General features: G+C 40.4%; 1 protein-coding gene across 3 annotated transcripts in view; it reads right to left on the reverse strand.

Moving 5' to 3' along the window:
- The window catches only part of TRAF3IP1 (TRAF3 interacting protein 1), a 45,502-nt gene that overhangs the window by 5,179 nt on the left and 13,928 nt on the right, over positions 1-26,395 (reverse strand). For all 3 annotated transcript variants that reach the window (XM_055719020.1, XM_055719019.1, XM_055719021.1), the window contains 7 exons: positions 23,907-23,982; positions 18,525-18,623; positions 11,961-12,051; positions 11,107-11,190; positions 10,389-10,509; positions 10,191-10,227; positions 9,271-9,347 (listed from right to left, as the gene is read on the reverse strand). In XM_055719020.1, the coding sequence (XP_055574995.1) occupies positions 9,271-9,347; positions 10,191-10,227; positions 10,389-10,509; positions 11,107-11,190; positions 11,961-12,051; positions 18,525-18,623; positions 23,907-23,982 (585 nt within the window). The remainder of the gene's footprint in view (positions 1-9,270; positions 9,348-10,190; positions 10,228-10,388; positions 10,510-11,106; positions 11,191-11,960; positions 12,052-18,524; positions 18,624-23,906; positions 23,983-26,395) is intronic.

The following is a 26,395-nucleotide window of genomic DNA, read 5'->3' on the forward strand; positions in this document are numbered from 1 at the left end:
AAGTGGCAAATGCTGCTGAACTTGTGACCTTTGCTTCCTAAGTCAGTTCACGAGTGCTGGCTAAACTGTTAAAAATAACACTCATCTTAATTCCTTCTCACTCGACCCATACCTCCCTCACAGAAGCAGGTGTTTCATTATACTACATCACAGAAAACACATCACTTAGATGCTTTCTGGAGCCATCCATGTGTTTGCTATCCTTTACGACGCAAAGATGAAAGCGCTGCTTCTTGACCCATTTTGTCCCCCGAGAGCGGGTGAGCACCCCCGTTCCGAGCACAGCTGCCTAGGGTTGAGCAGATCTTCTCCCCTGGGTCTCCTCCTTGGCCAGCGTCTGAGCACTGTGGCCAACCAAGTTCCCATCAGTGTTGTCCAGCCTCTCTCCCTGTTGATCTTGCAGCTCCCTGGAGAAGGGGCAGCCAGGGCAACGCTTCCTAAAGGCACAGATCACAGGACAGGGGCCTGGCACACCATCCGTGTACCAGGGCTCAGCACACATCTCAGGCCGACAGGAGTTTCTCTCCTGGAAATATTTTTTTGCCCCACCGCCTCGCTGCAGCTAGTAAAGATGTATGAGCAGATCTGCACTCTCACAGGGTTCCAAAACTCTTTGCCCTCTATCCTAACTCTGTTTTCCTAGTCCTTGCTACGTGCTGCGCTCCACCAAAGCCATAGGGAAAGCTTAATGCCTGGCACCAGGCATTGCTGGGTAATTGGGAAGTTAGCTGTATGAAGACAATCACTTTCAGTTCGGCAGCAGAACAGAGCTGTGTCAGATCCAACAGCTTCCCAAGGAGAAGTCCCACGGCCTTGCCTTTCCTCTCCTCCCGAGTGCACCAAACCTTTACCGCTTTCCTCCCTGCCACCCATTTTAAGAAGCCACAGCCAAGAGAGAAGGAATTTGTTTCAAATACGGCTATCTCAGAAGCAAGAAGACTCAGCCAGTCCATCATCTGAGGATACAGCTGTGTGTGTGAAAACTTGAGGAATGCTTCGTTTTTGTTTTCCAAATACTGAGTTCAATGTTTTACGTTCTCTGGTGTGACCTCCCTGATACACAGACAGTCCAAGCAGCTACACTTCTCAACACCAGCAAGTATGGTATGAAAACAAAAAATAAAAAAGCGAAAAACCCACAATTCAGTAAACAAGCAAACCAGAACTGTATGCTATAAAACACAGATCCAACTAACAATTTGAAATATTCCATGCTAAAATACACAGCTGCTCAAAAAGCTGAAGTTGAAATAAACCACTGCTGAATATTTTCTATGAACTGGGAAGATGTCCTTAGAGTGCATTAGTAAATATTAAAAAATAATTTTAGTGTCCCTGTAACTCCAGCATACTCTTTGTGTAGTTGAATTGTTCAAAACTCATATGAAAAGGACAAAAATATTGTCCCATCCAAAATAATTTCAAGTACTGAAACGACTACCACGAAAAATCTATTAAATTCTGCTTGGAATTAGAACAGGTACATCAATAGGCTTGTTAAAAAAAACCCTCTGTCTTTCAAACACAATGTGTGATATTGAAGTGGTGTAAGAACACGCAGTTTTTTAGTGTTAAGTCTCTAAAGGAGAAGCACTTAAATGTCAAGTTCCCGATAAAAATGTCCCAACATCTGAAGGTGCAGTAGCTCAGCTGGCACAGGTTGTCCCTCCTCACACGAGTTAAAAAATAACCGTCAATTTTTCTTCTTTCATTTCACCAACACTTACACTACCAAGATGCCACGTTACATTTTCCTGCAGCCTACAGAAAGCTGAGCTCAGGACAGAGAATTATCACCATAAAACACTCAAGCTTTGCCAGCTGATTATTGTTGATTATAATTGTTGATTAGAAGCAATTATGAAGGGTGAAAAAAGCCATACTGTCTGTTCTCAGTTTCATACTTACAGTTATGGGTTAAAATCTACATGGGACGCTCTTTAAATCACTAAGAATTATGGCAGATGGTTTATTACAACAGGCAACGTGGGTGGTAAGAGTCCTGAATGCCACCTTTGCTCATTTTGCACAAACATGTAACAGGATATATTCAGTTTTAAGAAAAATGCCAGAATCAGAATTGTTCCAGTCTATTTAATTAGGCCATACACCTCAATGAACTCTCCTTTCACAAAAGCCCAAGAATCAATAAATTATCCCCATATAAAAGACTCTATCACTTCTGTAGGCCCAACACGCTTCCTTCATGTTTTTCATAAGGCACCAAGATAAATGTTTATTTTGGATTCCTGGGAAAAAGTCTGCCTTTCCCATTACCTCAACGTGAACAGAACACAATGTGGACTCGGATGCAGGGACCTGAGAAATTAAAAAGCAGGAATTTTCTTTTTCATCAATAAAGGGGAAATTATCAACAGGGCACCAGAAACCACCAGAATTTACTTGTGTTTCATTTACCCTCACTAAAGCAATTAGTATAAATATTGCAGTGTGCACAGCTCCATAAAAATGGATCACTTGCAACACATCCATTTCTGATAGCCGGGCTGTTGAGGGCATTTGCAGTACCCAACATCTACTAAGCTAAAAAGGCGATACGAATTCCCCCACCACCACCACCACCACCATTTGAAATTTATTTCTAGAAACAGTATTTGCTTACTTTTATAGTTTCTCCTTTCTTTCAATTTTTTTTAATTAACAGTTTTTAAATGTGAATCAAATTATAACAAACATCCATCAAGCACTTAATAGTTTCTACAGCCCCTTTTAACTATTGTATTATGTCCCGTTACGAAAACAGACCCAAGTAATCATAGTTTTATTGAGCTATACCATTTCCCCCCTACCTCTTTCTATAGGACAGGACAGAAACTTCATTTTGGACAAATAATTTTGATACATTCAATGCAAAAACAACAAGGTGGGTTTTTTTTATTGTACAAAATATTTTTTGATCATAAAGGGTGTTTTCTTTTCCTGGTTTTTACAGAGTCTGCATTTTAAGTAGATTGTAACTATCCACTAGGGATCACCATAAGAAACTCTTTCACAGAAACACAGGGAAAACAGTAATGTTAAATCATTTCAAATGAACAGGATGCTTTTTCTGCTTATGCCAGGTACCGAGTTCAGTAACAGGCCAAGGAATAGGAGACATAATGTTCTTTACCATTAGATTTAGCAGTTTGACCTGCCTCTCAGTTCCAAGGCACCAAAAGAAAATAAAAGGATAGCTCTTTAAAGGATGCAAATTTGTTTGTTTGTTTTTTGTTGTTGTTGGTTGTTTTTTTTTTTAGGGTGGTGGTGGTTCCCCCTGCCCCCCCTCCCGTTCACATTTGATACCTCTAACAAGAGCTGCACTTTTCACACGTACATAAACACCCCAGCTCAGCCCCCAGAGCCAGTCTGCTTTGCTTCACGCTCAGCCTGTGCTGGGGAGAAGGCAGTTCATAAAACCTTATGTGTTTGGTGCAGCATTCAGCACGCTAAGCAGAATCCTATGGGTCTGACCACACACATGCCAAGAGACAACTCTAGCGGTAATTAATGATAGCAGAAAGTATTAATTCAGCCATAATGGCATACTGGGTGCCAGTCCTCCCCAGCTTTCCTCTTCTGCCTCACAGTGCTGAAACACTCTGGGTCCAGGACCATGTCCTGTTGAAAAAGCAGCTTCTTTCCTGTTCAAAAAGCATTTGCAATAAATTTGTTCCTTGTGTTAAAACAACTGCCTTCACACCAATGTATACTCCAGCCAAATCCACTGATAAGCTCTTGAAACATATGAAAGTCACCTGTACTGTGTCCTACAACACACCACTGCTACATAGCTGATGCACTGCATCCTCTCTGAGGGATGGAAATCACAGCTGTCCCACTGCACTTTTATATATCCTTTCTGTTTAACGTATCCATCTGCTGTCTCATGTTGTATTTATACTGCACCCACCGGAGAGAACATTTTGTGCTTTTGTGCACAAAGGCCACAGCAAAGGAGCCATGATACCAGGAATATCACAAGAGTGACAAAAATCCTGTTCCTGTGTTCACAGCTTGTAATGCAATTACTTGGGGGCCACGGTTTTTTTTTTCTGAGAGTCGGCAGTAGCATAACAAGGACACTCAAGCATACACTCATTCAATTTAAGCTCCTGTGGTGCTTGTCCGCTGGGTACAGTTCTGATTTTCCGGGAATTGCATGCTTGCAGCAAAACTTTGTCACTGCAGCTTTATTCGGATGACTGCATTAACGTCACATCGCCATGAACAGAGCTGTCACACAAAGGTGAAAGCCCTTCTGCAGGTAACTCCTACTAAATTTTACTGTCAGCATTTCTCATGACATACTACGCTGGCAGGATGCTGAGAAGCTGTGGTCTTGGGTGGTGAGCCCTTCAAAATACTTAAATGGTGGGATATATGAATACATCTGGTTAACGTGACATGTTAACTAATTGCATTGACTGGAGGAGATACCCAATGTCATGCAGCTGATGGATTAATACAAAAATCAATGACCTGAAGAACTTTAAACAAAATCAGCAATGATTGTATTTGTTCTAAGCTTACAAGTACATACTTAATTTATCACATTTGCAATTAAATTTAATATTACCCAGGTGCTAAGCTATTTAATATCACTTGTTCCTTGCAGAAACCTCAAAGCTGCTGCTTTTCTGAAGCTCGTGAACTGTATTTGGTAGTGCAAAGATGGGAATTCTGCAATCCCACTTGCTTAAACTATTTAATAACCTGCCTACATTTTCCACACATCAAATAAATGAAGTGGAATACAAAATGTAACATCTGTTTCTTTCTCTGTTTAACATTAGAGAGTTAGATTCTAAACAAATACATTTAGGAAGTCTTTTTAGGAATTTGTTAGGCTGAACAGAACTAATCAAGGCAGCAAAAATGCTGTGTATTTCCAGAGTGACCTCTTTGTTTGACCTGAAAATTGTGTATATTATTTTAAGTTTCTGCACATGCAAAACCTACATGATGAAAGTCCCAGTCTTCTTTCCTTTTCTCTTTTTCTTTATTAAAACTTCTTAAAAAGCAAATGCATGTTTGGGAGACACAGCACATAAAAGGTTTCAGAGGAATGCTTTTAACACAAATAAATGCTCCTCGGCAATCAGAAGTTAGAAGTAAAGGTGTGAAACATCCCCAAGAGTTCACCAGTGTTACATTTGGACTAAGTATTAATTCTAAACAACTTCACCTAATTTCTAGTTGATTAATCCACAATAAATCAGCTAGATCCATTGATCATTTTCTTGCTGAATACAGGACTTACTAAAGTACTACCCAAAAGTTCTAGCACTTAAGAGTACAAACGTATTTTTTTCTCCCTTCATTTTCCCAACTGGCAGAAGAACAAGGCTTAATAACGACTAATGAATATAACTGGGAAAATATTTCATTTACTTTTTATGTCTTAAATAGTTCAACGAAACAATGGAAGATGAACATTCTTACTGATGGACACAAGGATAACCATCATTTCATCAGACATAATTTCCCAAAGCAAGTACCTTTTCAAATTTTCACTGGACTTCTGGTTACCTTACTCCAAAATACAGAAGTACAATTACATTTTACTCTCAATGCCTAATACGTTTTGGAATACAGTTGCATACTGATGTAGAAGATATTTCTTCTGGAGAGTTTGATGGAAAACAAATTAAGTAAGAAAACTGACAGTCTGGGGAGAAATGGTCAAATCCCAGACTGATACTGCTTCCCAGCAGACTGCAGAGCTAGACCTGGCACAAAACCCACGGCCATTTGAACACAGCGTGCTGGCCAGAGTTCACTGACCCATTCTTGCAGTCCCATCAACATAACGGGACATGGTTCCCCTTGCCTGCCTAGACCACTTGGCAGGAATAAACCACTTGAAATGCTTCCTTCTTTTTAATTACTTTTGCTGTCTTTCTCCAAAGAGATTTCGCAGACCAGTAACTATTCCTCCCAGAACTGCTGGTCTGCAGTCTCACAAGACAAAATATCTTGCCACTGCCTTCCTCCTGACGTTAGGAACATCCCTCAGATGGGAGGCAGGTTCACAATGCTAGGGTGACATGAGCATGCCAGACCTCCACCTGCCACCCTCCGCATATCTGGTCCCTGAAATATTCCCAGAGGCAATGCCACGTTGGAAATGTATTTTTTATTTTTACTGTCTCCTGCATCACAGTGTCTCTATCCCCTAAAATAAATTCCCAGGATTCAGCAATGTCTCCAGCTCATGTTTTCTTAACTACATCTATCAAGTCCCAGTCACCAACTCTGAGCACTTTTAATCATCTTTTCCATTGATTCCCCCCCCCCCCCCCCCCTCCCGCTGTCAGGAAAACCACACTTCTCCTCTCTGGATTGCAACGACTTCAACAACATAATTTGAAAAGCAGTAGCAGCAAAGAAACCTACTGCAGTAGCAGCCAGCTGCTTGGATATGAGATCAGATGATATTCCAGGAGCTTAGCATTGTATGCAAGTTTTCACGTGATGGACTAGGAAGTCAGCACGTTTTTTTCCAGAATTAGTTGTCTATTATCAGTGCTGCTAATGCAGATCAGTGCTTCAAAAGATCCAACAAAAGACAAACAAGGACTGAATGAATGTTTTAGAGACTGAAAACAGGCGACAGGACTAAATGGTTATTGTAGAAGGACACCATTGTCCACGTGCATTTACAAAAATCTAAGGGGTTAAAAGGGAATAGTTTTAATTGCTCTTATTCAGAACAAAAACCCCAGAAAATTTAGCACCGACACCAGAGGAAGCTTCCCGAGCATGAAACCTATGCAATTTTGTAAACCCTTCCCCACTGTCCCTTTCTATGCCCAGTGCGTAAGCTGACAGGTCACACCACCAACCAGCACAGCCTACAGAGCAATCATGTACCGGTGGAAGACGTTAATAAATGAACTGCTAATGCTGCTCCCAAACTTGGTCTCGAGACTGCTGGTCCAACAGCACCACCTAGTAATAAAACCAGGAACAGGAGCAGCTGGATCGCGCCTCCGCACCGGTGCCAGCTCAACACCACTCCAGCAACCAGCTTTAGAGCTACTGCATAAACAGCAATGGCAACTTTTACCCCTTCGTTGCTCCAACCAGTTAGGTAATGACAGAACTTATTCAAAAAGGCACATTTTCACATCAGACGTATTCATTGGCCATAGCCAGCCGTGTTTCGGTGATCAGCACACAGACGCTACGAGCTGCACGTTTATAAGAAACGGTAATTCGGCAAGCTGGATAAAGCTGTAACTACTCATAACCGTTTGTGAGCAGGAAACTAAAGGTGCTTTCCTGTTTTAAGGATTCATTTTCTTCATTAACCTCAGCCTCTGCAATACATGAAAGGAGTTTTCTTCCAGGCGAGGAGGCCTGTAGCTCAGACAGTCCCAAACTTCAGGGAGGGAGATACTCCCCCTGGAGTCTGATCTGCCATCCCAACTTTCTCAGTGTGCTGGGGAAGAAATGAAAAGTGGGATGTGTAGCAGCATAACCCGTTACCCCTGGACATGAAAGCATATGGAGGTATCTCTGTTCAAGAAGAGAGAACTGTTGATTTTACCCTCCCAAAATTTAACACCGTGTCCCTTTGTAACCACCTCTACAATCTGCAACAAAAGTTATACAAGTTCTAGGAAGGGCCATTTTTTAAAAACATTCTACTGTCTACCATGGTTTTAGCCCCTCAGCGACCTTTTTTTTTCTGCTGTACACTTTGCTCATAACCTATCATAATATCATTACTCATTCCCAAATTACTATAGCTGATAAAGCCAAAAGAGGCAGTCAAGTGGTCAATGCTTCAGAAATCACTGATTTCCGACAGCTTTTTGAAAGAGCTTGATGCTCTGTGAAAAGCTGCACTCTCTAGGTCTGAGTTGCAGCGTCTTAAAACAGAATGACAAATTATAGATCATTCCTGAAAAAGGAAATTGGTAATAAAAAACTACAATACTGAATGAACATTTAAAAAAAAAAAAATATGATGCAATTGGAATTGAAGATCTAAGAATCCATGAAAAGCACTCGCCTTTCCAAAACATTGCATACCTGCCTGTATTTTTATAACAGCACCCTGCAATGCATTCCTCAGTGCCTCCTCACCAGCGCATCAAACTAGCTTAGTGATTTAGAAACTTTACAAAGGGCCAGTGGATCAGAAAAGCCCATCTAAATGCTCTGCCTTTTGCTGCTTCTTGTAACATGAGCTCTGCAGGGCTGTGAAAAAACAAGACCTCTCCAGCTGTGACAGAAAGACACTGAAACTAGGGGGGTAAACTTTTTGCTTTGGGTTTTTGATCACTGCTAGACCCTTTCTAGACCTTCTGCAAGTGATCAAAACAACAAAAATCAACAAGGAAACCCAGCTACAAGCAAAATTTCTTCCCCACTCCTAACTACTGATTGTGGAAAAAAAATCAAATCAAATCATTTCATAGATTCAGACCTGAATGCTGGGGTAAGCTAGGATGTTACTAGTGAAACAAAATATAGACATACATTACACGGTTAACTGTACCAGAGATCCCTTTTTTTTTTTTTTTAGACAATGATAATGACTGCTGGGCAATAGGATACTGCTCTTCAAATGCCCAGAACACAAGTAAAATTGAAACAATAATGGTGCAGCTGTGCAAACGCACAGCATGTCCTACTACATCTAGGGCAAGGCTGAAATCAGCAGACTTTGTTCTGGAAAACAAAAGAATAGGCTAAAGAAGGCTCCCTGAAAAATTGTACTAAAATACTAAAAAAAAAAAGCCCTTCAAACCACAAAATTTTTGTGAAAGAGCGTACTGTACAGAGAAAGTAACAACACAGAATCACAGAATCATTTAGGGTGGAAAAGACCTTTAAGATCATAAACTCCAACCGTTAACCCAGCACTGCCAAGTCCATCATTCCTTTACCGTCAGAATTAATAGCAGCAGCCACTTCATTGATTTCAAGAGAAAAAAATAGTCTTTCAACATGTCATTCTTCCCTCGCCCTCCCCAAAATTCTACCATGTACTCAGCAAGCCCTTCTGTCGAGCCGGCGCCTTCTGTCCAGCCGCTTTCAGGGTCCCCTAAAGCAAGCATTGAAATCTCATATTAAGGAACTGGCTCAGACAACCTTAAGACATCTGACAGACTAATGGAGAACAAAAGCAGCATAACACATCAAGAAGGAAATCTTGATCATAAATAGAAAAAAAAACCACATTTGAGCCATAGAAAAAGGTCTTGATTAAAATATTTAATAGTCACAGTTCTTTGAAGGCCATTACCATCTTACCCTCTCTGTTGTCTTTGACGATTTCTGTGATGCCTCATAATCTTTCTTCGTTTCTAGGATTCTTTTTACAAGCCCACCTGTTGGAAAATCAGTATAATTCTCAGCATTGGTTGGCACTAAAATGTTGTTTTAAACATTCAGACAATAAAATCAAAACCAACTGCTTAATATTTTTTTTAATGTAAACAATTTTTAGAGCAATATGAACAGCTTTTTATTATGTATTTTAATTATTGAGATAGAAGGTATTTGTTATTCGATCTTTTTTCTCCAACATCCTCTAAACCAAACTGTATCATCAATATCAGTTACTGAACAATTCCTGGTAGAGAACCAGGTCTCTGAGCTGTATTAACACAAAGGCTTTTCCTTTGCACCCCTCTTTGGAAGAATTCAGGAACTGCATGGTAGGTATATAGATAGATATTCCTTTGTGAGGAATTTTTGGATGCAAAGTGTATCTGCCTAAGCCACATCCAGTGCAACCATAATGGAGGCCCCTGAATCAGTGATCTGAGGTCACAAATAAGCATAAATGCCGTTGAGAACTGGTCCATCAATTTTTCTAAAAGCTTTTCTATAACTTGCCTTGAACAGCCAATCCCATCTCATGTGTCAAAACTGACAAGCTGTACCTGACACTGTAAGAAACTTTAATTTATGAGTTTTATGCAGAATTTTAAATCCTGCTGACATTAAAGATTTATAGAAAATCTGTACTTAACATCAGTGTAAATCCAGCTGCACAAGTAAACAAGACTACATTTGATAAATAATTTCTGTTTTTCTTGCAAAAGCTGCAAGCTCCTACCCTCAGGAGGTATTTTTCTGCTTTATTCAGCATTTTAAGTGTTCAGCATTTGGTTTAAACCCATGGTTTTATTCTATGGATATATAAATGTATATAAAAGCAAACATACCATGCTTTTGATCCTCAACCAGCTCCACTTCTGGCTCCTACAGATGCAGGAAAACATCTTTAGTTGCAAAACGCTGGCATTGCTATAACATACTATTCAAAACAACTATTCAAAAATTTTCAGCCAGAAGCTACTTAAACAAGTAAATTACAAACAAACTATGGAAAAAGGTTCTATAAATTTGTAACATGAACAGACCATTTCCATATCTGGCATTTCTGGCAGCAGCGGTGCTGCCTCCACCACAAACTGGTCATCATCATCATCGGAAATCTGCTGGTCTATGATCACGCTTGCGACCATTTTACCGCTACCACTCCTGTAAGAGACATAATAAAAACGAAAACCTATTAAGATCCATCCAAACCTATTAAAATCTATCCAGAATAGAAGAGACGACAGTATCCTTCCTTCCATAAAATAAAGCAGCACCAACTAAAAGCACATCAAATTCTGTCATTTCCATTCACTGCCCAACTCTGAAAACAGTTAGCCATCCTTCTCTCGCAAAAGGATCTTTATTTTCCTTCTAAACATACTACTTCAGTGACTGGCCCTTATCAGAGATCAAGTAAGCCATTTTGTTCATAGTTTCAAATGGCTGTTTCAGCCGTTTTTGGACGCCAGCTATTCACTGTATGTTTACTGTTCTACGTTTATTTGTTTCAGAGCTCCCAAAGGCAAAAAAGTTAAGTCACATTTTTGAACTTCCAGATATGGCTACCAACCGTAACTTTTAGATAACACACTGGACTTGCAGAAACAATCAAACAGGCTTGACTTTTCCAGTCTGAAGCAATGAGCAGTGAGGTCAACAGTCTTAAAGCCGCTCAGCGGCAGGTGAGGCACAGAAGACCTGAGAACAGCATGGCACAAGAGCTAGAAACATCTGCTCCGCATCTCCCACATTCCTCACCTTTCTGGAAGCAAGGCCTCCACACTTTCTTGACGTTTTACTCGGGGCGGTGCTGGTCGGGCACTGCTAGGACGGGGAATACGTCTGCAATAACAAAGAGGCTTTTTCATGTATACTATAAAAGGAAGCCTCACGTGTCCTCCAAAGGAGCAGACATGTACACACACGTGAGCTAAGTAAATCAGTCAATAACAACACTGAAGACATCCCCAATGTGCAATTCAATTGCAATAGTGATTATCACAATATTTGCTGTCCTAGGAGTCTATGAAAATCTAGAAAATTAGTGTCCTAAAACAAAAAAACACTATGATTCCGTGTAAATCCATATCTTGATTTGTCTCACTAAAAAAAATAACACGTATGCAGCACAGTTATTTATCATTAATAATAAATTTAGCAGTAATAGCACACACTGCAACGTAAACTGAAAAAAAAAAATATTTTCACAAGTGATGCAATTACAGAAGCCTTCCCTGGGCAATGAAAAACTAAATGGGGATTCAAAGGGCAAGTTCATCTTATCCGTAACACCATGCTTATGAAATGCACATATGTAATGCAACCTTCTTCTCATTACTCTCCACACGTCCCTCATATTTTAATAACATTACATCGAAGCACTTTATGGATTAAGAAAGTAAGTCCAAAACATTTCACTATGTTCAAGTTTTCTTTATAGAAGGAAATGAAAGTGAATAAAGGGGAACCATACGTGGGATAGTATTTATTATCTGGTACCACTAGAAGAAGCATACTGCTCCAAGTTTCCTTACTCTTTTCAAATGGCCTGACTGTATTACCTCTAGACACATCACAGTTTGATTCAAACAGAATAAAGGACAGGAACAAACCTTTGGATAGGCTGAGGTGGAATATCATTAAGCACTTCACCGTTTTCAGATACTGCAGGCTTTTCAGCAGCTACATTCTCTGTTTCTCCTTCTATCAAACAAAACAAACATAAATTATGGCTTAGCAGGGCAAGGCAAGTCTAACTTTTGACAGTATTTTGAATCTTATCAGCACTATAATTGAACATGTGCTCATGAAATAACAACATCACATGACAAACTTTTAAAATTAAAAATAAAATTCTATAAGCTTTTATTGAAGTTAATATCTTGTGAAATTCCAGTTTTTAAACACCTTGAGGCATTCACAATTCAAAAGGGACACTGAAAAAGCATGTAAAATGGTTCTATTTTTTATTTGCTTCTTAATCTTATGAATTTCCCTCATCTATGAAAATGAGATCATCTCAAATCTTTCATAGTTGCATGGTAACATTTGCAATATTTCAAGTTCCTCGTTATACAAAATTGTAACAGGAAAAACCATATTAAAAAACCTATATTGTCTGTGCTGTGTTGGTTTTTTTAAACCTTTCTTTTGTTTACCTTAACAACTCATTTTCCTCTACCGGTATTCTTAGTTGACCCAGATTTGAGCAGGGGTTTGGACGGGCTGACCTTCACCTGTCCATCCTTTCAAAATCAAGGATTAGATGATTTAAGGATAAGGGCTTCTTCTGTAACCCACCAGTTATGCTCTCCATAGGGTTGACCCCATTTGCAATTTAACTCAGACAGAACCAGTTTAACCACACCTTCCCAGTTGATAGGTTTCCCACCGAGTTACTCTGACCAGTCCAGTCCAGTCAACAGCAGGAACACACACCTGCCAAGCTCAGGTCGACCGTTCTCTGTAATGGCAGAGAACAAGATGCATGACGTCTTTGCCTTGACAATCTAACTGTGCAGAATTACGGAAATCACTCACCACTTTCTGCTTTAGCATTTCTACAAATCGCTTTGGTAGGTAAAAAGCATTCAGTGGTTTTGGATTCCATCTAGAAAGCTTGCTCAGATGAGTAACCTGTCAGTCAGCATTTCTCCCATGTAATGGCACACACACAAAGGGCTGCTCTAACGCTATGGCCCACTGCAGCGTCCTTCTCCGAAATCACCAACAAATGGCACCATTGACAGAAAAAAGGCCAAGGCAGCTGGGCTTCTACCAGCCCAAATTTAGGCAAAGAAATGCATGTATCCTTCCCAGTTGCATTCCACTTTCCCAATGGGTTTGTGCATATTCTCTGAACAGCCATCCTTCTCATTTAAGGCTACTGACCAGTACATATGCTGTGTTTTTATACAGGGTGTTTGTTTTACATATAGTCCACCGGAGAACGTAAGGAAGCCAGGTAAATACACTTAACAACCCTAAGTGCTGGGTGAAGCTCTCCCTCAGTCTTCCTGGTACAGGAACAACCACCAGCCATCAACCAGCCCTACAATGGTTGGGACACCAGCTGGAGCATCCTCATGGTAAGTCCAAGCCAGGCCCGAAAGCTGTGCTCTGTCGCTGGCTGTACCAGGAGCTTCTTGTGATTCCCTGGGTACCTGATTTAGCATCCCTGCCCCACGGATGCGATAAGAGATTTCAAGATTCTCCTTCCAGACAGTGAAAGGCATTTTCCCACATGATGGAGATTCCAGAAGTACAGAGAAATAAAAACTAGAGGTCTGCTCGTTCTTAAATCATTTGATTTTGCATAAAGACTCTACTTGGAGCCCACATATGCAATCACAGGAGCCAAAACAGCCCACTGGTGACCGTGGGTGTGCTGGGTACCCAGACTCAACTAAGCACTCTTCGGCAGCCCTTACGCAGATGGGCTGGGGAGAGGCGTGAGCGCATCCAGGATTTTTAAGTTTTTGTGTTACATTCAGTCTGTCAATAGTACAGCTTCACTTCTCACACTGGAAAGCCATCACTGACCTTTGGCACAGCAGGTTTCTGCAGGTTTATGGGATGCACAGTCCTCCCTTGCCTTCATATCCACCCAGCTCCCAGGAAACAACACCTGCAAGAACCACTGTTTGTGTTTTCAAAGAAAGAGCTACCATTAAGCTAGGAGGGACGCCTGCTGAAGGCATTTAGCTTTTGGAACAGTTATCAGCCATAATCAAGGTCTCGGCTGATTTTCTGCTCTCACTATGTCCCGATGTGCACCACGCTGACATAACAGCTGCCCACAAGATAATCAGTAGTTGCAAGGAGTCCCCCAAGCATTCATCTACTCTGTGTGAAAAAATGAGCACCTCAAAAAAATCTCACTTCCCTGGTTCATCCCAGCCCCACAGCACCAGTGGGGACAGAGCAACGACAGCATCACAGCACAGTGCTGTGGCACCTGCACAGAGCAAACTAAGAGATGTATCGAAGGGACCTCCGATACAGCAGGTTTCCAGATTCACAATTACTGTCCTAATTATCCAGTTATTCGAGGAAAGGTTTGGTGGATCACTTTTAGCATGAACAGAAGCCAGAAACGCAACAATAGGAGGACGGAAACAAAGTAATGTGCTGACATTAAGACAAGGGAAAGTGTACCTTTTATTAATCTGGTTGATGCAATAATTACCTGTAATATATCTCAAAAAATTCCCCACAGGTTCTGCTTATACTCAAGTTAGAACCCAATAAAGTGCTCAGAAACTATGACACTTCTTTTTTAAAAAACTTAACCCGAAGCACTTTCATAGATGGCTTTTTGATACTCTCTTAAATAGAAATACTTGGATAAAGTCTAATCAAAGTATTCAAACACAACTTGATTATATTTTGTTACAGTTTAAAAGTTCTTTAATACATAGCATAAAAGCAAAAAGGCTCTCAAGTAGACAAGTGCTTTATTTATTAAAAAGCACTGGGTTTTCTATTAGAAGTTTTTAACTATCTTTGGTATGTTCAGTGCTCTCACTGTAATGTTTCTGAGACACCGGCAAATTCACCTGGAAATAACAAATACATACATCCATTTTTCAACAATCATCTGAGCAAGTTAGGCATGAAGCTGACAACTACAGCCAGCTTCTTACTTAGGAGCTACTACTCGAGCTGGGAGAACAGGGACAAGCACATTAGGGAGCATTTCCAACAAACTCACACTTCCGTGCTAAAGACATCAATCTTCTTGTCACTAAGCTGAACACACTCAGACACAAAACTTTTCTTTAAAGTCAAAAGACACTGGAGGTTCAAAATGTTTGCCTTGACATAACAGCTGAGTAGACACTCCTGAAAGTTAAATGAGATGTGTAAAAGGTGAATTCTATAAACCTGTGCAACAGATTTGAGAGGCAAAGCCATGACAATCTACTTTGAACTAGGAAAGCACAGGGACTGCTCATCCCTCAAAGGAGTCTACCCAGTCCAGAAATTCAGAAGCAGTTCACAGAATGCAATACTTTTTTTTTTAAGTAGTCCCAAGTACCCCCTAAACCCTTGAAAACCTTGTGGAAGAAATATCTCTAGCTCTTTTCTGACTAACCTACTCCAAAGGTAGGTTTGGAGTTACGGAAGGGCAGCAACTGTGATTTTCAAGTAGTTTCAATGCTCAGTTTCCATTTAATTCCACTGGAGTATAAATCTAATGCACAATTAGCCAACCAAAGCCTACCATGGACCAGCTACAGAAGCAAACAAGACAGTGCCTAAGCATCTTGCAAGGACCAGTTTCCAGGATGGGATGCAGTGACAAACTAAACAGAGTTTCAGTAGTTTCCTAAACCCTTCTGCGAGGGTGAAGTGGCACTGACACCACATGAGCACTCCTGCCTTCAACGCCCCGCTCCCTCCCGTTAGCACACGCATTCCCGCGCTGCCTGAAGAGCTGGATCCGCACGGCTGTTTGAGATGCTGCCCTCCCAGCCCCCGTGCCAAGCCAGTGGAAAGGACGTTCAGGTTTTACTTATACGCCAGTTCTCTGCGGATGGGTGGTAGGTGGCTGTGACAGCTCAGCTGAATGAGTGACAATGTCTTAAGGTTACTCTGAGATAAACTTTAGAAAGGGGCCTGTCATTACTCCTCCACAGAGAAGCGCATCTTAACATAATTACAAAAACTGTGAGAAGATAAACTGCACCAAGGAAATGCCCAAAAAAGCTCATTATAGAATTTTAAAAGGCTCAGGAAAATTTTACATAATCATCAGTATCAGAAAAAGCCTCATACAGTCCCACACTTCTAGAGTGACCACAACATACAGCTATCCTCCCTTCTTGCCACAGTGAGTACATTTATGTGCACGTGTCTAAAGACAGTGGTACCCCCGTAACGGCAGAAGGGCATGAGCACACAGCTGAGGCTCCAGTCGGCTGGGACCTCCCTGGCTCGCCAGGGCTGTTGACAAATGATGGAGAGCGGCTTGGTGAGCTCCTCTGCCAGCTCCCTCAGTGCATCCCACCTGGCCCCATAGACTTGTGTGTGTCCAGGTGGAGCAGCAGGTCACTGCCATGTCCTCCTGGGCTGGGGGGGCTTCATTCTGCTCCTCATCCCTGTCTTCCAGCTGAGGGGCAAAGAAAGCATTAAGTACCTCAGCCTCTTTCTCACACTTTGTGGCAATGTTCCCCACCACATCCGATAAAGGATGCGCATTATCCTTGGTCCTGCTTCTGTTGCTAATGTATTTGTAAAAACATTTTTTGTTATCTTTTATGGCCGCGGCCAGCCTGAGCTCTAGCTGACCCCCCTTCCTTACTTTTCCGAGAATCAAGAACTCATCTCATGCCTGCTATGCCCAAGACATCCTCCAGCCACCACGCTGCCCATCAGCCCTTCCCTGTCTGTAAACAGCAGGTCCAGCGGGGCATCTCCCGGGTTGGCACACTGACCACCTGGGTCGGGGAGTTCTCTTCCACATGCTCCAGGAACCTCCGAGGACTGTTTCTTCTCCGCTGTGTTGTATTTCCAGCGGACATCCAGTAAATTGAGGTCCCCCACAAGAACAAGGGCTAGCGATCATGAGACATCTCCCAGCAGCTTGTAGAATGTTTCATCCGTCTCTTCATCCTGGGTGGGTGGTCTGTAACGGACTCCCACCAGGATATCTGCCTTGTTGCCCCCGCCACCACCACCTTCTTGCCCATAAACACTCAACCCTACTGTCACCATCATTAAGCACTAGGCAGTTGAAACAGTCCCCAACAGGCAGAGCTAATGGAGGACACCATGGGAGAACAACTGATATGCAACAAATCCTCATTTACAAAGAAAGAAAGAAAAAAAAAACCACATCAAAAAAAAAACCCCGCACAATGGAAAGATTCAGAGCTTGAATGCTCAGAAACAGAATATAAGACTGAAGCAGAATGCAGAAATAATACTCAAGAAGATCCAGGAAAATAAGTTTATTTCAGCCAGTAAACAACAGTTTTAAAATCCTATAAATGATTCTTCCTTTGGAAATCTTCACTTGCAGTTAAAGACACATGAACGCAGCAAGAAGGGACAGGTGATCACTGACTTATGACTATTCCAAATAGCATCCAACTTGGCTACCTGCAATGACTGTTCTTATCGACTGCCATAATTGATTTCACATTCCAACTGTGAAAGCTATTAAATGCATGAATAACTATTTATGCTTACAGAAAATTAAGGTTCACCAATGCATTACTGTGTTACACTATCTTATTGAATAAAGCTGAGAAATAAAGAACAGTCAATAAATATTTGGTTCTTATACCGCTTGAGAATCCAATCCAAATCATTAATGAACCTGGGGGTACTTCCCTTACATACATTCAAATTATAAATAGAGGAATATAAAGTTATATTCCATAACAGATACACTCTAATAGACAAGACAGCTTCAAAGGATTAAAAGGAATTAGCATGGAAGTTCTCTCAGTTGTGTAAGGTCACACAAATGTCTTGGCCAACTGTCTACATTTCATTAGACTGACACAGCTATGAGGCCCTGAAGGACACAGGTGGACTGGGAAACAGCCTTTGACCTCCCACATATGTGCTGTCAACTCTCCCAACTAGGTCAAGCATCTGGATCTGGAGAAAACAAAAACGTAGCTTTTTTCTTAAATCTCAGTTCTTCCTCCTACATTTTGCTTCTATGGCTCCATGTACATTGTAGCTGGATACAAATACCTCATTAACAATGTATGTCTTGGGAGCTATATACAACTCGAAAAAAAGATATGGAGAAATAAGAATGCAGAGATGGAATTTTCCTCTGAAATCCTGTAAAATGCAAACACTAAGACTCTCAAATATTTTTACAAAAAGGCAACATGCAGTGACTCAGTTCTTACATAGCACCAGTCACCCAGGGATTCAGGCACAGCAGCCCTGCATTCTCCGTGGGACACTAAGTACCGTGTCTTTGAAAACATGCATAAGAGTAAAGAAACAGAAAATAAAAGTAACTTTTATCAGGGAACATCCATTTTCCAAACCAGGACATTAATCGCAGGATGTGATTAAAACACAAGGCAGCAGTTGGATTAAGTGTAAATCACCCTCCTTAAATCATTTAGCTGCATGGATTCAAGCTCAATCCCAAAGCACTTAAGTCAGACTTTCCAAGGCAGTCAAGTTTTTATCCTCCTTACCTTCCTGTTTTACTGCAAGTCCTGTTTCAGCTTTCTCTTGCAATTTAGCACCACTGTCCTCTGAAATCCTATCTGCCATGCTCTTCATTTCCACAGTTCCTATAACAAAACAGTTTATAGTCAAATGAAACCAAAGATACAATAACCATTTAAAATAAAAAGCCATGCCAAATACCTGTTACACTTACTATTTATTTAAGGGCTATCCTGGTTTAATAAACCAACTTGAGTGTAAATAAACAACATTCAGAGTTCACAAAGACTTTTTACATAACTGCGGATTGAACTCCTTATATTACTGCAAACTAAAGCCAACTTCTTCAATTCAGAAACTATTTACAGATATAATTTATTAGCCTGAGAGCTGGTGAAAGAATACAATATTTATCTAATAAAGCCTAAGTTGCTGCTAAAATACACAATATCTTTTGTATATTACTTGGGATGCATAATGCACTTCGGTTTGTTTCAAAGGCTTTAGCTTTGAACACATTTCATACTAAAGCCATTAAGAAATTGCAAGCAAGAAAAGCTCATTTCTGGTAGCTGAACTCCACAACTTGCTGGTAATGCAATAGAGCCTAGTCCACAAATGCTGTTCACTTCTGATGCTACTTAAAACAGGGTTTTTTTTCCAGGGGGTGGGGGGAGATCATTTCATCTACCAAATATCTTAAATTAATTTCCCCAGCTGCAATAAGATGATGTTGACGAAAGCAAAGTAACACACAGTGGAAGAAAGTTGAAATATTCAGGTATATATCTGATTTCTAAATTATCTGCTCGGGTAGAAGAGACATTCAGGACAGAGATGCAAAGGAGAGACGATTCAGCACCATTTGTACATCATTCCTGAAAATATACCTCTGCATTGAACACAGATGGTCAAGAAACGTTAAACTATTCAGTTTGTCAGATATGTACAGAATGGGTAGAATATTTAGCATTGGTCTTATCATTAAATATATATATATACACACACACCCCTTCACTTGGGGTAATATGTTCAATTCTCACACTCCTCAAAATGCAGCAGAAGCAGGATAAATTAAGAAATAGGCAATATTACAGATACAGAAACCATGCGTGTTTAAAACAGAGGCACTCAAAGTGCTGCCCAGGAACCGAATCCAGCACTTCCAAATCTCCTGATCTGCAAACAGGTAACAATTGTAATGCAAAAGAACAGATTCACAGGGCCCCTGTCTACAGCCAGGACACCTCAGGTAACATTTCTACCACCAGAACAAATGAGGAAACAGTTTTGATAGCACGGGAAAAGATTTACTAGATAGACCCCTGCCTAAGGCTTGGGTTGAAGCATCCAATACTTCCAAAATCAGTGACAAAATCAGTGCATGGAGTATAAAGCTGAAGCTTTCAGGACATACAGATCAGTAGCAGATGATCTACTCCTCCAGCCATGCCACAGGAAGCATCCACAAAGACAGGCAGGCCATTGCAGCAGAAATGCTGAGTTCTACTAGTTTAGGAGGAGATTAACACACAGCAAAGAAAGGTCAACCAGCAATTTCATTTACCTGTGCCAACTAAGGGCAGGATGAATTGTCAGTTAAAAACTGAAACTAGCTTTTAAACGTTCATCACTGACCTACACAGCAGTGCTTCAAGTCACCCGTAAGGTGTGTGCTTAGCAGAAAAGCCAAACTAACAGTGGAAAGTGAAGCACTCCATTTCCATTGAGAAAGTAATTCAGTGTCTGAAAGGAAGCCTGTTCAGATTTCAATTAAGAGCAACTGCAAAGTAAATAGAGCGTAGTTTTTTTTATATATCAATCAACTTCTAAACTAGCAAAAATGGTCTCCACTGCATGATTTTTTTTGCATCATGAAGTTTTGCAGCGAGACATGTTGCAACTACAAAAGCAGTCATTGCCTGAGTACTAATAAATGTAACTATTAAAAAAGAAAAAGAAACTACAACAAACCATTTTCTCTAATACCATTAGGGATTTGTTAGCAACACGTAAACAAATGCTACTGTGACTTGTTTTAATTACCAGGATAGCAAGTATACCTGGTTTTGCTTAACTAGTCTTCCATTCACCACTTCAGTTTTGTTTATTAAAATCTAGTCTTGACACTAGCCCTTTTGTGTTCTCCTGGTGTGCCTTTATTTCCAGTTACCATAAGAAAATCTAGAAAGCTTCGATCATCATCACCAGTAACTACAGAGACCAGCGTGCAACAGGCTTGAGCATAGTTCCAAAAAGTTTTTACTACCCTCTGGATTATTTCCTGGAAAACCTATGAGCTCTACTCACCTACTGCAGTTCTGCTGCACCAGAACAAAAAGAGGGCTTATACCCCAAAGTATTTATCACTTAGGTAAACTGGAATTTGAGTGTACTGGCTTCCTGCATCACCTAAGATGAGTATTTTTAAATATTTACCTTAAAGCCAAAACACAGGGTAAGCTGTTAACCATATTTATCAGAAAAACTGGATTCTGATTTTAAGGAAGGGGCAATCCTATAAAATGGGGTGTGTCTGGTTGCTGTAATTTAGTGCCAGTTCAGGTTATAAACTAAATATTCAAACCTTGGGAAATAAAAAAAGTTATAGGATCACTAAGTAGTAAAATAAGACTATATTTAATGGAATCCAGACTGTATTTTTCAGCTGCAAAATTATTAAAACCTCACAGCACATAAGTACTTGAGATGCGACGTAAAATTTTCAATTTTCAAGCACCAACTTGAATTAAGCTCCTAAGTCAACAGACATTCATATCCAAAGTGCCAGATCTTTCCCAAGGTAAAGTGCCTAAACATATTTCTAATGTTTTCCCTGAGTCCTTTTGAAAATATGGTTACCGATTGTTCTGAAAACATTACTAAAAGTCTTGATATAACTTCAGTGTTTTGCTGCAGACACACAGAAAACCTAATAAAACAGAAACTTAAAGAAAACGCGGGTGCTTGGGAAGACACACAGTAACATCAAGCTCTTCACATAAATAAATAATAGCGACGCTGGCAGATTAAGTGTATGAAGTTATTCACTTTAGACTTCATTAGTCTAAACAGCACCAGTCCTTAGCCAAAATTAGGTGTTTTAAACTGTATCAATTCACAAATGTTACCGTATCTTCTGAACAAAGATATTAAACTGATTGATGTACAGTGACGACTTCATTAGAAATAACATATCAGTACCCAGGGCACAAAAGCATTGAAATAAAATTTGAATCTCAGTAAATAATTAGGTCACTGAAACAAGAGTAGGGGGAAAAAGGCATTTAAATACAGACAGAAATTGCAGTTATGTTATTGTTGTATAAGGTCTAGGTATCAGCCAGTTTTATTCTTTACCTATGTGTTTTTCTAGGCAGCTCCTCTTGGTTTTATTATATAAAGAGCTATCAGTCTTAAGTTTAGATTCCTTTCTTCCCGATGTGAAACTACTAAGTACTCGGAATATTCTGAAGAGAATCTAGTTTCTAGTTAGTATGCAAATACAGTATTTAATACACTTACATTCAAAAGCTGGTGAAATAATCAATTGCAATGAAGCACCTTAACAGACGAAATAAAATCACTCACTTATTTGCAAAGCCTCACCCAACTGTCTATTAAACTCAGCTAAAACCGTTTCAACACTTAAATCGTCACTTAAATCTTGTCCAAAGAGACAAAGAGCAACGACTAATGCAGGTGTGAAGCAGATGAGGAGAGACGTTTATGGATGCCTGTACTATCTGTCAAATAGCTCCAGTCAACAAAGACTCAGAAAAGGTTGTCATCGAAAGGCCGGTAAAATGGCCCGCAATCAATACAGTTACTGTTTATATCAATACACTTCCTAATGGACAAGCAGAGGTACCACAGCTCTGTTATCACAAGTGACAGTCTTGACAGACTTCGCACTGAAGTAAGGATGAGATGACTATAAAGCTACCGCCTCATCTACTGTCAAGACTCAGGGGGGTGGCCAAACCGCTCCTGGGGGTGACTCTGGCTGGCACAGAAAGATGGGCCTTTTACAGATTTTCATTTCCCGCTGGTAATTCCCCTGTAACAAATAAGTATCTGTCCATCCTTCCCTGGCACTCTCGGTGGAAATGGAGCAGAGCTTGGTTCCTTACAGCCGGCTGAGCTACTGTGGAAGATGACGTAGGATAGGATTCAGTACTGATGACAGCCAGTTCACCCTCCCTGTTCCACCTCAAATCACGAGGTCCTAGGCTTACGCCAGCCCAGGTGCAATAGAGCTGACCACAGCTGTAATGACAGACACTGGAGAAAGTCAAAGATCTACAAACATGTGCCGTTATTTCAATACTCAAGAGGAATCTTCTCTAATCATCAAATGAGCAGTAAGCTAGAGGTTTTGCTTAACACCTTACCTTCACCTTATACCTGGAATATTGTAAGTGTCTCAGGCTACGGAAATCACTCAGAAAGGTTTGGCTCATCTTGAATTCACCCAACCATTTTTTCACAGAGGAAACCCCAGAAAGTGTTAACACCAACGTGAATGGTTTAATGTACTGCTTGCCAAACAAATACCCAGGGAAAATCTTTCATGCACTGGCCAGTATTTAGTTAATCTCAGGGAACACGTCTTGGTTTTACGGTTTTATTTTGTTGGTTGAAGGCTTTTTTGACAAATTATGATCTTTTCATTAATAAACTCAAATTTTCCCCAGACCTAATGCTAAGACTTCAGATTCTTGAGAAACAATATGAAAATCTCAGAAAATAAGTGAAATCTGGATTCCCTACCCAAATTTAGGAAAAGCACTCTTCCCAAATATTAGTGAGTGATAACGTTACAAATTCAGGGTTCATGGCTGTATGATTTATCCCTACAGGAAAGCACATTTTGCCTCACAAATGTCTTTCATCTTACTAAACAACCTTAAACAACGTATCTTAAGTCTTATTAAAACAAAAATACTGTGCTGAATAGCTAACATGCAATGATTTCATCGACTCAGACATACTGTTCGTTCACTAATCCTCAGTAACAGGGGAAAAGAGTGCCAAAGTTTTGCAAAGCATATTTGTCTAAACTTGCTAGATCATTAAGCAAAGAAACAGTTCCTGAGAAACTAGCAGAAAAAGAAATAGTTGTTGACCAACTGACAAAGCTCATTCAGGGAGAACACAATAAATATCAAGAGCAGACTGAACGTATACCTGCAATTGTGCACGAGGAACATGAGCAAACTGAACTGAGTACTACTTTCTATGTATCAAATCCATGCAGAAAAATTGCCTATTGGATTCATAAATGCAGACTGGGAGTACAAAACAAGCACCAAAAATAATCAACACAGATATTTAAGTATTTATGTTATTCCTATTCAATAACCCTCCAGCACATTTAATAGAAATAATATCCTCCCTCTAGTTACCTTCTCCTCCGGGTTTGGCGCGTTGCCTTGATCCTTTTGTTGAAGGCTGCCTTGATATTCCTGCAGGACTTTCACTCTAAAAACAAAAAAACACACACCCACAAATTTATACAGTTTTATATAACTTTTTATATATAAGATTTACTTATATGTGTTACTTTTTAATCTATATGCATTACACAAAAAAATATTCACTTAAACTGACCTACATATTTAAGGTCAATAATGTGTCAAGTCCATTTTCTTCAAAGTCTGCAGGTATTTTTCCTGGATAAATGCTAGCTATTTCCTTTTCCATTAACCTATATGATTAGATTTCATTATTGTAAAGACAGCTTCCAAACGTGAACTAAGAGTATCCAAGGCACAGCAATCTTGTGAAACCTATAGAACATCTACGATGCCACTGCTGGTCTTGGGATACAATGCTTAGTTAGCTACCACTGAGCTACCGGAAGGAGTAAGATGCTTACAATCACCCCTATGTTTCAGCTATCCCAGATACACAGCTCCTTTTTAACCTGCGAGGAAGACTTAAATTTCACCCCAAAATAGAAGCAAAAGGTAAAAAAAAAAAAAACCCTGTGCCATTACACTTGCATAGTCCTTTACTCAAATGGCAACTTCCCTGGACAAGCTAAGAAATGGGTCTTGCCAGAAAGTTCAGCAGACAAGTAACGGATGATCTGAAGGTACAACTGGTACAGTAAGAAGGGTAAGAATTCAAAAGTGGAAAATATCGTACTGGAGGAAAGTTGACGACACTTCGGAGGGCTCTGACCTTAGTCCAGAAGTGATTCAGAGACACCAGAAAATGAACAAGCACACACAAGAATTATTTCTCTGGATATAGCTTGCACTGCCTGAAGTCAAGAACACCTAACTGACAATACTTTCTGCATGTTACATGTATCAACTGCTATACATCCTTGGAAAGGAACTAGTTAAATCAGCAGGTCCACTCATCTGGAGGTTGGGCAAAAGATGTGCATAAGCAGCAGCTTCTCATGAGATGAGAGCAACGCCGGTCCCAGGAGACAAGGCCACCTGGACTGCAAGGAATAACTGAGCCTACGTACAGGTAGTAACCACAGAGAGGCTGAAGGCACCTACAGCACTTGCCTTCCGAAAAGGTTCAAAATGACATTATAGTAACAGCAGGCAGAGGCAGATCCGTAAGAGCTGCTATAGGCAGGGTATACTACAGATCTACTGCTTGCTCGACCTGAAGCACAGCTGGGGACCAAATGCCTTCAGAGAAGGTGCAAGGTGTAAAAGAGGACTTCTGCCAGCTCAACAAAACTCCTGGATATGAGATCAGGGTGGGAAGGAGGGTGTCCAGCCCCTGACACCACTTCAGGCTAGCAGAAGGTGCAGAGAAAGGAGCCAGCGATGGGGTCCTGCGCACTATGCACACAGGCGGGGCTTCCCGATTCTTACATTACTGTACGTGCTAATAAACCAGTAGCTTCCAACAAGCCACTCATGCTTCTAATAACTTTCCTGTCCTTTTACCCAACTCCCTGATCTTATTAGCAATGTTTGTTGCTAAACAGGAAGGAACCGCCTCTGAACACAACCAATGAAGTACAGGTGATTTACAGAATACCATTTTATGTTTCCATGCCTTCTGTCCCTATAATACATCTCTGCACCTTATCCAAAACCCTGAAATACATTTAGCATCTCACAGGATTTCCTCCTTATCTGCTTTTTTTATAGTTTGTGTCCAATACACAATTCATGCAGTCTGCATCCAAGATTTATTGTCAGTCCTGCTGATTATGTCCCTATGGGTAACTTAAACGAGAATTACAAACTCTTCCATTTCTATGCAAATGCTAATATTATATGTTCCAGTAACCTGTAACAGAAAATTGCCAAATTAAACAATGTAAAAACATTCATTTTCCATAATATTTTGCATATAGGACCAGTGGACCATATATGTCCTAATGGAAAACAACACCACAAGACATTGAAAAATATAGGAGAGTGGCATTTTTACACAAACTACTTTAGGTGACCACGCAAGAGAAACATCCACCTCTACAAGCTTACAATGCACCCACTGGCCATGGAGACACAGCTACATGAAGGACAGGAATGAAGTTGACATGTCAGGAACATGGTGATAAGTTTGCTTTGAAGGCAAACGTTGCTTTTTTATATGCTGTAAAGCACCACAAGCTCAAAAGAATATCTTGACAAACAAAGGGGAAGTGCTTATTAACAACAGACAATCACAGTATGCAAACCAGGATAAACTGAGAAGTTGAGCTGTTGGGAGGTGTTCTACGGGCAAGTGAGCAGTCTATGTGAGCTTCCACAGTTAGTTTAGGTCCTTTAGAAACTGTATCTCCTTCACCTCCATGATTGCAACATAATGTGTATGCTCAGAATTTCAGGTATTCAATCAGGCAAAAGAAAGCCCTACATCCTATGCTTCACAAGAATCTAGCCAAATGGACAGCACGTGGTCCTGCTTT

The sequence above is a fragment of the Falco cherrug genome, chromosome 8, assembly GCF_023634085.1.
Source record: "Falco cherrug isolate bFalChe1 chromosome 8, bFalChe1.pri, whole genome shotgun sequence".
NCBI classification, from domain to species: Eukaryota; Metazoa; Chordata; class Aves; order Falconiformes; family Falconidae; genus Falco; species Falco cherrug.